This window comes from Heteronotia binoei, chromosome 1 (assembly GCF_032191835.1).
Source record: "Heteronotia binoei isolate CCM8104 ecotype False Entrance Well chromosome 1, APGP_CSIRO_Hbin_v1, whole genome shotgun sequence".
NCBI lineage: Eukaryota > Metazoa > Chordata > Lepidosauria > Squamata > Gekkonidae > Heteronotia > Heteronotia binoei.
This window is the reverse complement of record NC_083223.1, coordinates 158,060,091-158,072,329: the sequence shown is the minus strand read 5'-3', so window position 1 is coordinate 158,072,329 and position 12,239 is coordinate 158,060,091. Positions and strand designations below refer to the sequence as shown.

Here is a 12,239-nt window from a genome sequence, read left to right as displayed (position 1 = left end):
AGGGGTGGCCAACGGTAGCTCTCCAGATGTTTTTTTGCCTACAACTCCCATCAGCCCCAGCCAGCATGGCCAATGGCTGGGGCTGATGGGAGTTGTAGGCAAAAAACATCTAGAGAGCTACCGTTGGCAACCCCTGGACTAGTAATTTTTGTGGACACTTTTCTACTGCTGATAAAATAAAGCAACACAACATTAGAGAGTTGCACAAAATGAGCATTTTTAATTTAGAAAGTTCTTTATGATGTGTATTTTTTTTGTTGGGAGGGTGGTCTCTATTACATGTGTTGTCCAATGAAATCATCTTTTGTGAAAGGAGTACCTGCATTGCAGATATATTCTTTCCTGGATCAAATGCCTTGTCTTCGTGTTCTCTTGCTTGATCCTGAACTGAAAGGTCAAATTGAGCAAAACCTATTTTGCTTCTGTGGTCCAAGTATTACAATATGCATGCTTCTAGCACCCTCTTATTTTACATTTCTGTTTAATTGTCTCCTCTTCATAGTGGATCCGTTTCTTCTAGAAGCAATTTCCAGGTTCTAATTTTGAGTCAGAATTTGAAGAACAACTTCATGTGCACTTCAAGGGTTTTTGCATACCAAGGAGAATTCTTGACTTTTTGAACTGCTGAATGCCATAAAATTCCATTTGATTTCAAAAGCAATTTGCTGTGTGAGTGGGAGTTGCTGTTCAGGAAGATAAAGTCTAATGGCCCCTTGTGTTCATGGAACTAACCAGGAGGTTTTTAAAAAAATCTTAGTTATTGTCCACAACAATATGTAAACTTTTTTGTTTTATGTTCTCACAACAAAAGCACTCTTCTACAATGTGCTGCAATTTATGAGGCCTTCTCAGATGTGGATTGGCCATTTAAAGCCACTGAAAAAAGTTCTCATGGGCCAATGACCCAGTTCTCATGGGCCAATGGTTGATGGGGGGGCACCCAAGTGAGGGGAATCCTTTGCCCTGTATGGGGTAGGAACAAACCACTGCCACAAGCTAACAGCCCTTGCCCGGGGAGGAGGGTTAGCGGGAAGAAGGTATCTGGCTTAGCCAGGCCCACATGAGGGAGGAACTACCCAGCTAAGGCTCAAGTAATGCTGGCTGGGCAGACTCTCTTCCCTCCTCTCTTGAGTAAGAAAGCCTTTTCCATGGCTGTTTTTTTCCCTCCCAGTCTGCCCTTTGGCTCTCCTTCCCAATCTTTTCTTTCTTAGTAGTGCTACATTGGGTATTTGCCCAGTGTTGTCCACTGAATGTAAGTTTCTTCTTTACAGCCCTTCCTCCACTAAACACTTCCAGAATGGTTCTCATTACCCTTTATTTCTATGCATTTACCTTTTGAGTCTGTTTCATTATTTATCTTAGAATAATGTTTACTTGTGTGATGTTCATGTAAATGCTTTTGTTAATAATTTTTAAATGTTCAGCAAAGCTTGAGTTCTTCTGCTTCAGACCAACACAGCTGCCCATCTGGATCTAAATGTTCAGTTAACGTTAGCAAATAATAATAATAATAATAACTTTTAATTTCTATCCCGCCCTCCCCGCCAAAGCAGGCTCAGGGCGGCTTACAACATAAAATACATTATACATCAGATTACATAAATTGCAAATAAAATCCAAGTTAAGACAAATTACAAGTTAAAATTTACAAATTACAATGGTGCTAAAACATTCGATCTTCAATAATTCCATAAAATTCAGTAACCAAGAGCACTTTTTTAGAGGCATTTCCTAGTTTATCATTGGTTGAAGGCTAGTTTATAGAGGTGGGTCTTACAGGCCCTGCGGAACTGTTCCAAACTCCGCAGGGCCCGCACCTCTACCGGGAGTTGATTCCACAGCAGTGGAGCAGCAATAGAGAAGGCCCTATCTCGGGTGGCCTTCAATCTGGCCTCCCTTGGCCCAGGGACGGTCAGCTGGTTTTTTCCAGCCGACCGCAATGCTCTTTGGGGCTCATATGGGGAGAGACGGTCCTTCAGGTAGGCAGGTCCTCGGCCATATAGGGCTTTAAAGGTGATAACCAGCACCTTGTAACGAACTCGGTATCCCACTGGCAGCCAGTGCAGTTCGCGCAGCCCCGGCTGTATGTGCTCCCATCTTGGGATTCCCAACAACAGCCTAGCCGCCGCGTTCTGCACCAGCTGCAGCCGCCGAGTTCGGCACAGGGGCAGCCCCATGTAGAGAGCGTTGCAGTAATCCAGTCTCGAGGTGACCGTAGCATGGATCACCGTTGCTAGGTCACGGCGCTCTAGGAAGGGGGCCAACTGCTTCGCCCGTCGGAGATGAAAGAACGCGGACTTGGCAGCGGCCGCTATCTGTGCCTCCATTGATAGTGAAGGCTCCAGAAGAACCCCCAAGCTCTTGACCCTATGTGCCGCTTTCAGCAGCACACCGTCAAAAATCGGCAAGGGGATTTCCCTTCCCAGGGCACCGCGACCCAAGCAAAGGACCTCTGTCTTCGTTGGATTCAACTTCAGCCCGCTCAGTCTGAGCCAACCTGCCACGGCTTGCAATGCTAGGTCCAGGCTTTCTGGGACGGAGTCAGGTCGGCCGTCCATTAATAGATAGAGCTGGGTGTCATCTGCATATTGATGGCACCCAAGCCCAAACCTCCGGGCAATCTGGGCAAGGGGGCGCATGTAGATGTTAAATAACATCGGAGAGAGAACTGCCCCTTGTGGCACCCCACACACTAGGGGGTGCCTCCGGGACAGCTCCCCCCCAATTGCCACCCTTTGTCCCCGTCCATCAAGGAAGGAGGAAAGCCACTGTAAAGCCAACCCCCTTATCCCTGTGTCGGCGAGCCGGCGGGCCAGTAGCTGATGGTCGACCGTATCGAACGCGGCCGACAGATCTAACAACATCAGCACCGCCACGCCGCCTCGATCCAGATGCCGCTGGAGGTCATCCAGCGGCAAAAACTGACTAGTATTTTTGATGCAGATATGGAGGAGTGATTTGGGGGCTTGCAAAGACTAAAAAGTAACAGAATCCATTTAAGTTTTTTTAAACAAAGGTAGAAAGATGCGTATGTGATACATGTGGACTGAAGATGAACAGATATTAAGGCTGTCAGTCCTTTGACATACCACAAATGCAGCCAACAAAAATAATCATTGTTTTGATGGATACTGCATATATGTCAGGATGTATGTGATTATTATGATTGTGTGCAGTTATATACCATGATGTAACACTTCTTTACACCAATAAATACTAATCCATTTCTTTTCAGCCTAGATTTCTGACATGAACATTTTCTTAGTTTGAATAATGACAGAAATCATTAGTTCTTTGAATTCAATAAATGTAAACATCAGACTAAAATTTCTTGAAGTAATCATATACTGATTATCTGTCTATTTATGATCTATTTTTAGCCTTAGAAAATACAGGAGGTATGAATGCATTAAGACTTCAGTGCATTAAACCTTTGTGTTAACATCTATGCAAACTTCAACATAGGAATAAAATCAGAAAACTTTAATTTCCTGCATCCCAATTTGACAAAGGCATACTTGGCAGCAGAAGCAAGCTTCTACACAAGAGTCATCTGCCTTTTGTAAGAAATAAATATAAGACTATAGAGGATTTCATGCCCAACAGTTCAAGTAGATGGGACAATGGGAGAATGATGACTGGATATCTGCTTGTTTGTGTGCCTTAATAAGGTTAAAAGCAGCCACTGGGTAGTAGGCGAAGAGACAGCCACAAGGGACATCATGTTGAGTGGGGCTGCAGGACTGGGGAATTTATCTCCCACCAAATAATAGATCTGTGGCTGTCACACCTGCTATTTCTCACAGTTGAATGTTATTTTCCATATGAATATACTTGTACTATACCTGGCAGTGTAAGCAGAATAATGGCATTTGGTGTTAATTTTCTTATCTTTGTGTGTGTTATATTAGCTTCTGAAAGCTCTGATGAAAGTGAGCAGGATGATGACCAAAGTGTTCCAAGTGTACATAATAATTGCAAGGTGGAACCTCAAGATGAGGATGTGAACAAAGAAAATAATGAACTCTGTCCAAAAGAGCAGAACAGCTCAACCTTTCCAGAAGAGACACAAACCCTTGCAGAGTCATCTAAACCAATATCAAAATCTCCAGAAAGACTGCTGAAGGAACTGGCAGAGCTATCAGATGATACTGATTATGATGGAGAAAATGAAACCACCAAGAAGAGAAAAGAAGTAAAAAAAGAAGCAGTGGATAAAACAAAGCCACAAGTAAAACGTGGCAAACGGAGGATTGGTGTCACAGAGGAATGTTTAAAAACTGGGTCACCTAATATTAAGGATGACAAATCAAACGGAAAAGACATGCTTAGTGTGGAAAACAGTAGCAACAGCTCCTCAGATGAAGATGAGGGGAAAAAATTAAAAATAACGCCAACGAAGAAATACAATGGGTTGGAGGAAAAGAGGAAATCTTTACGGACAAATGCTTTTTATTCAGGTTTCTCTGAAGTTGCAGAAAAGAGAGTAAAACTCCTAACAAACTCTGATGAAAGACTTCAACATACTAGAGCTAAAGATCGGAAAGATGTGTGGTCAAGTATTCAGGGACAATGGCCTAAAAAAACTCTCAAGGAACTGTTTTCAGACTCTGATACAGAAGCAGCGGCTTCCCCACCACATGCTTCTCCAGAAGATGCTGTACCAGAGGAGCATTTGCAAACTCTGGTAGAAGAGGAGACTGCTTTGTCCAGTTCTAAAGTTGAAAGGCCTTTGCCACTCAGCACAGATACCAAATCTGTTGAGGAGAAAACAATTGAAATGAATGACAAGAAAGTTGAATTCCCGAGTAGTGGCAGTAATTCAGTGCTAAACACCCCTCCAACCACACCTGAATCACCACCATCTGTAACTACAGCAGAATCAAGCAGACATCAGTCCAGTGTGTCTGTCTCTGACACATTGCCACCAAATCAAGAAGAGGTACGAAGTATCAAGAGTGAAACAGATAGCACAATTGAGGTGGATAGTGTTGTTGGAGAACTGCAGGATCTTCAGTCAGAAGGAAATATATCTCCTACAGGTTTTGATGCCAGTGTCAGCTCCAGCAGCAGCAATCAGCCAGAACACACTGAGAAAGGTATAAATGTACCATTTAGTATACATTCCTGCTGTAAATTTTGCTGACTTGGGTTCTATAAGTTTTCCATGGAAGGCAGGTCTTTTCTTATCTTCCTTTCTTCCTCCCTGTTTGTTTTCTGTTTCTTTCTCTCTTTCCCCTCCGCCCTCCCCTTCCTCTCTATTCCTCCCTCCCTCCCCATCTATTTGCTTTCTTTCTTTCTCTCTGATTTTCTCATTATAATATATAATGGTATTTCTTTCCCTTTGATCCTTTCATTAGCATAACTAATTTGCATATACCACATCCTGATATCGGGGGTGTGGCATATGCAGATGAGTTGTACTACTGAACTCATGCACCTTTTTTCCTACAAAATGACCCCTGGAATTCAGTAAGTATATCCTGCCACTAGAGTGTTGCAAGTCACTGAAGATACAGTCGGGTGGCACTTTTATACACATGTCACTGCTAGCCAATTGTGGCTTGTTGGAGAGCTTACTTCCATTTCTGCTCAGCTCTGTTCATAATTATCCTTTGGAAAAAGAATAACAATTGCACATAACCTTATAATTGCATATAACCTTGAAATCTAAGGGGGGGAATCCTCAAACACAACATTTGCAGTAAACAAAAAATACCTAGGGCTTTCAAAAATGTACAGCCCTGATTGAGCCCTGTTATGACTTAATAACATACCTTAATGCTGACCTATATTAGTTTTATTATCCATAATATAGTTTTCTTATTACATCCACATAAAATATTTCAGAAAGCTTCTAAAGAACCTTGCATATTTAAAGTGATCATTAATTTGAACAGTCTGTTGCTTGGTGTATTACAATTATTTTTAAAATGTATAATAATACAAGCAGGGGAATTGCTGAGGGAATGTCATTTTCCCACAGTTGATCATGTTCCCCAACCTATCAGTATTTTTCTTCCCTCCTTCCCATCTGCTGCTTTCCCATTTCTTCTTGTAACATTTCTGATTTTCCTGCTTTCTTGACTCCCATCCTCATTTTCCCTCTGCTCCAGTTTTCTTTCCTTCTTTCCACCAACCCTCCATCTTCCTTCTTGTCTTGTCTGCGTGCCTGCTCATTCTTTCTCAATTCATCTCCAGCATTGAAGTGAAGCTGCAGCAGCCATTTTGGATCACTTGAGTTGTCTAGACAACTCAAAATGGCTGCCAAAACCTCATGAGGAGATTCTGAGATCTCAACATTTTGAAACTCATTTTTTATTTTCTTCACCACCCTTATTGTTTTACAGTTTTAAGATTTTCTGCAAATCTGGAGATTCTCTCAGATTTGTAGAATGATCTGCCTCCTCTGTATATGGCCTTAACTTGTGGATTTAAGTCTACATCTTAGGCCATGTCCAGAATTAGATATTATTATATTCCTTGTTCTTCTCTCTGTTTTAATGAATCAACTAACCAATTCCTTGCTTCATTTACAATGCCATTCTAAGGAGAACCTCATCCTTCTAAGCACATGTTAGTTGACTTAGGAGGATGCAACTCTGCTGAGTAGGCACGGTATCTAAAATGTGGTTTCTATGGCTGAGATAGGGTTTCTAGGTCCAACTCAGAAAATACCTGGAGACTTTGGATATGGAGCCAGGAGACTTTCCCATTCCCTAGAATAAATAAATAAAAATACAGCATTGCAGTTTCCCTGAATACAGTCTTAATTTCCTCTTCTCCCAGCAGCTGCACTTCCACTAAGTGAAAGTGAACACACACACACACACACTCATAAAGCAGCCAAAAACAGTTTGCAAGCACACACACTTTTGTGATTTCACTGAGGCAGTAGACTCACAGGAGTTGCTGAATGTAACCATCTGCTGTATTTCCACCAACTTCTTCAGACTAACTCAGGAAAATGAATGGTTCTCGTTTACTCTTTACTGCCTATTTTACTATACAAACAACTTCTGAAAGAAATGTTAAACAAATGGAGGGATTGTGCTGGCTTCTTCCCTTTTCACAGCTTCACATGCTTGCCAGGAGCAGCCCCGTGGCTCTGCTGGCTCACCTCACTTTGCTTCTACTGAGCTTTGCTTTGCTTCTATTCAGCTTTGCTTCTACTGAGATTTAAAGGCACACACACCTTCCAAGCTTCTTCTAAGCATCCAGGCTTCTTCTAAGCCTTCCAAGGTAGGAAGGCACATTGAGGCTGTTGGGGCAGGACTACCCCCCACCACCCAGCTGGCTGGTGGCAGGGAGCAGCTTGAAAAACCAGGGATCCTCCACCAGGGCCTGGGGACTGGCAAGCCTAACTTGGGATCCAAAGAAAGGATATCAGTACAAAGTAGCTCACTTCCTGTTTTTGCCTCAGTAATATCCACTTGCCGGATGCTTTTTAAATAGAGCAATAGCTTGCTTTGCCAGTAATGATTTCTGTGGCAAAAACAAGCAAAGTCCTTCTTTAGGGGTTCGCCTATTTAAGCATTTGCATTGAATTAAGGATCAGACAGTAATCAGCTATCTATTCAGATCTGTTCAGAAGTAAATCTCACTTCAGTAAATGAGGCTTACTCCAAGGAGGTATTCTTAGAACTGCAGCCAGTGTCACTGAAACATTTAAAATAAGTCCATCTCATGCAATTACCACATCATATTGAGAGTCTGTGTTATGTAAAATATATAGAGTATAATGTCTGGTTCTTCCTAAGAGTTCACTGCTTTTTTAATATAGTTTGTACAGGCCAGAAAAGGCTTAAAGATGTCCAAGGAGGTGGGTCCTCAAAAAAACAGAAAAGAAGTCACAAAACTCCAGTCATGAACAACAAAAAGAAGAGCAAAAGTGGTGAGTATGGCAATCAGGTACAGAGCAACACTAGGATAATAAAACATATTAGAATTATGTCCATGAAACCTAAAGTTACATAGACATTCCAGTTGTATGGGGTGGTACAATAGATGTCTTGCTGCACCAGTTTGGGCCTGGTTTTGTAAACGTAAAACCATAATATTCATGTTCTTCACAGGTGAACATTTATATATTGATTAAGTGAAGAATATGACTATATTGGAATGTGACCTCTGCACAGAGACTACCATGTCACTTCCCATGGTTTTGAGGCATTGCCCAGTCCATAGCAGATAATGTGATAGTTTTTCCTCGGCCCTTCCAAGTCCAAGTCACATTCTCACTTACCTATGCAGGAACTATGCAGGATATCCATTTGTCTGGTTCAGTTTCTCATTCTGTTTTTAATTAGCTGATTGCCAGATGATGATTACTTTTAATCTTGAAGAGAAAATGCTGTTCATAAAGTGAAACAAACACCTGAAGGGATTTGAAGGGTTTTAGGAATCAGCTAAAACTATACAGAATATTTCTATGTGTTTCTTCAGCAAACAGCAGTGACAGTGAAGAACTTTCTGCTGGGGAAAGTATTGCCAAATCTCAGCCAACAAAATCAGTTTCTGCAGGAATGAAATCTCAGCAATCCAAGTCTCCAGCAAGAACACAGTCTCCAGCAAAATGTGGAAAAAATGGGGAAAAGGACTCAGATCTTAAAGAACAGAATAATCGTTTGCCAAAACTTTACAAATGGAGTTTCCAAATGTGTAAGTGTATTTTTTCCTGTAGTTTGTTTTACTCTTTTATGTGTGTGCCTGTTGAAGCTCCAAGGACAAGGGAATGAATTTTTCTAGGGGAAAGGCAAGTCTTAAGAAACGAACTACATGCTCCTGGCTCATCTCTTAGATTTTTGAAAATATACTTCGGCTTTTGATATTTCAGTTACAAGTCCTGCATTTACATAAATTTGACTTCACTGATATTTAATCTGTAAGTGGTAAACTGCTTTTTCCTTTCTCTTCAGTCTGGCGATTTCTTCATTTTTATGTTACTCTTCCAAAGGAAGAACAATTAGCATTTTAGTTTAGACTAACAGATGTTGTTTTAAATGCAGCTGACTTGGAAAATATGACCAGTGCAGAGCGCATAACAATCCTTCAAGAAAAGTTACAAGAAATCAGGAAACACTACTTGTCTTTAAAATCTGAAGTAGCTTCCATCGACCGAAGAAGAAAGCGTTTGAAGAAAAAAGAGCGGGAAAGTGAGTAGTATGCCTAAACCTTTCCCTCATATTTTACAATTGAACAGTACCAGTAAGAGTCAAAATTTGACTCTTGGGCATCTGTTAAAACATTGGGGGGGGGGGGGGTTGTTTTGTAAATCTTGAGTGAATCTCATGCATTCTTTCTGAATCGTAATTATTTGCAATTAAGATTGATTTTCTTTGGAGCTTATGTTGTTGCATAGGAATAATCTGTTGGACTTAGTTTAGAAACTACAGTGTAGTTCTACAGTTAATACTTATCATAGATGCTCTAAGCTACAATACATTTAAGGACAGACTTGGATAAAATTGACTGTATCTGTTGGACTTACAGAGCAATCCGGACTTACAGAGTGGCTGGCCATTTGAATGTAGGCGTAATTGAGGCACTGCTAGTCCACACCCTAAGGGCCAAGTTAAGCTGGGGCAGGGGAGACAGCACAGCTGTTGCGCGCGAGTCTGTCACCATGGTATTTCCGCTGAAGTATACTGTCGTGGCGGGGGGGGGCCATGTGAACCCACGGAATTAGCCAGTCCTCAGGTGGGTGCCGCTGTACATGACAGTCAGAGGTGGGGAGAGGTATCTCTAGAGAGGTCAATCACCCTCCCACCTCACCCCCTAACAGAGACCTGCGCCAATGGCAGGCACACGGTCAGAATGTATGTACATGAATTTAAAAAATGCATGGAAAAATATACAAACATACAGATAGTCCCAGCATGCCAGCATTCTCCACAGACAAGCTCCCAGGGAAGACGCTGCCTCCACACCCTGCCACAGCTCCCCCCAACACTGACTCCAGGAACCCCCGTGACTCATTTCAGCAGCCCCCACTATGTGCGCTGCTGCTCTCTCCCTCCAGATGAACCCTGTTCTGGAGTAGAGACAGAGTTTAAAGCCGCAAGTAGGCACTCATTCCATTAACACACACACCGCAGGTTACATCTTTCCCCTATTCTCCGTGCCATGAGCATGATATCCCTGTGGGGTTGGTCAGGCTGAGGGATTGCATCTGGCCCAAGGCCATCCCCCAGCTCCCATGGTATGAGTGGAGGAAAGACCCTGTAATCTCCTCCCCCTCATCCAGCCTCATGCTCTGCCAGTGCAATAAGGTGGTTCATTTGCTCAGACCATCCCCTGCCCCCCCCTCTGCACAAGGAAGCCCTCCCTCTTAGACATTCCCTCGGGAAGCCACGGGGGGGAGTGGCTGATGGGGTAGGGAGGGAGTGGGGTGGGGTGGTGAGGACTGTGAAACTCTTGTCTATATAGCAGAAACCAAGCAGAGGGGCAGTGTTAGGGCACAACACAGACTTTATTGCACTGGAAGCAAGCAGGACAGCATCCTGCTTAGAAGTTGGAGAGGCTTTCTGGGCACAAGGCTGCACCCCAAGAGGGGAGCTGGAACAGCTGACTGAGTAGAGTGGGGTGGGCTTACGATACCTGGAGGCCTGTCTGCTGAATCTCCACCTGCAAAACAGAGAAAGAGATCCATGGCACCCAGGGAGGAGGGCCATTGCCATGGATATCCTATCATGACAGGATCTGCAAAGGCAGCCCAGGGGGGTGGGCACGACCCCCCCCCCCCCCGCCCCAGCACATGATGGAACCCACCAACTTGCACTCACCTGTCCTTTCAATCCATCAGCCGGGGCAGCTGCAGCTCATGGCTGTGTCCAATAAGAGGATGATTTAAAGGGACAGTTTCCAGATTAGCTCACCACGAGCTCCAGAGCAGCTGCCAAACCTGCCCCTCCTCGTCTCGTGCTCTGCCGAGGGTGGGAACTGGGCAGGGGACTGACAGTCCCATGGAAAACTCTCTCACCCCATGTCTGAGCTCACCAATGGGCTTGAGTGCCAGAAATTGCTTCCATGCCATCCAGCCTTGAGTGAGGGGAGGGGAGAGGCAAGTTGGGGTGCTTGCTTGCACCTACCTGTTTGTGTCCGACTGCCCATATGCACTGAGCCTCTGGAGGCTAGGTACGTGTTGGGATTCTGAAATGAGAGAGGTTAGCCACCAAGTAAAGGCCTCACTGACCTTCTTGCATGTCAAAGTGCTTGCCCTGAACTAAGTGCCCTCTCTGTGCATCACCCATCACCAAAGTGCCTCGCCTCTCACTCTAAATCCACACAGCAGAGAGCTCTGAGACAGAGTCCCCTGCCATGCACCCTCCCTAAAGAGTTGTGCGAGGCCTGGACAGAAGGTTTTTTTGGGGGGAGGGGCATGATTAGGTGCTGCGGAGGGGACTTGGCCAGCTCAGGGCGGGAAGAGATTGGTACAGCCTGTAGTCAACTCCCTGAGGGGTTCCAAGGCTTAGGTCGGTGGTGGACTTTATTTTCATGAGATATGGGAGCGAATGGGGCATGCCAGCTTTTTCATTTTTGTAACTTTATGCCTGTTACAGGGGGCGTTTTGAGGCTGAAAGGTCTTAGGAAGCTAACTCTGGCCATGCCCCCAACACCACCCCCAGCTACACTGGTGTAGCAGTCTACACCTCAGTTGCACTGCCACACAGTTACAGCACCCCTCTGCCAGCAGCCATGGGCAGCTGGCCACCTAAGCCCCTGTGGTGGTGGACAGGTAGAGATATTTCACATCAACTATTGCCTGGTCTTTTTAACTAGAGATGCCAGGAATTGAATGTGGAACCATCTCCATGCAAAGCAGAGGCTTTTCCACTGAGGCAGAGTCTTTCCCCATGTTCAGGTAGAGGAGTGGAGTTAGCCCCTTCTACACAGTTTTCATCATCTCAAAAGGATAACAGGATAGATATACTCATACAGCCATAATCCAAAACTTTCCCTTCTGTAGTTATTATTTGCTGTTTTAAAAGAAGCAGCATATCTGTTCTCAAATCTCCCATTGTTGCATCTAGTTTGACCCATACATTAGTTCCTTCTCTGGTGACAGCATACGAAAAAGAGAAGGGCAAGAGTTACTCTGCATGCTGAATGGAAGAAAGATGTCAAGGAAGCTAACAAGTCCATAAAATGATAGATGCAACTGTTTGGTCAATAACAGAAGGACAGACTTCTTATACATTGGATGACAGAGAGAAATCAAATACCCCTGCATTATGTCC

General features: G+C 43.9%; 1 protein-coding gene across 3 annotated transcripts in view; it reads left to right on the top strand.

The window, feature by feature from the left end:
- The window catches only part of ARID4B (AT-rich interaction domain 4B), a 176,088-nt gene that overhangs the window by 160,233 nt on the left and 3,616 nt on the right, over positions 1–12,239 (top strand). For all 3 annotated transcript variants that reach the window (XM_060243094.1, XM_060243107.1, XM_060243100.1), the window contains 4 exons: positions 3,912–5,099; positions 7,784–7,894; positions 8,446–8,661; positions 9,009–9,155. In XM_060243094.1, coding sequence (XP_060099077.1) covers positions 3,912–5,099; positions 7,784–7,894; positions 8,446–8,661; positions 9,009–9,155 — 1,662 coding nt within the window. The remainder of the gene's footprint in view (positions 1–3,911; positions 5,100–7,783; positions 7,895–8,445; positions 8,662–9,008; positions 9,156–12,239) is intronic.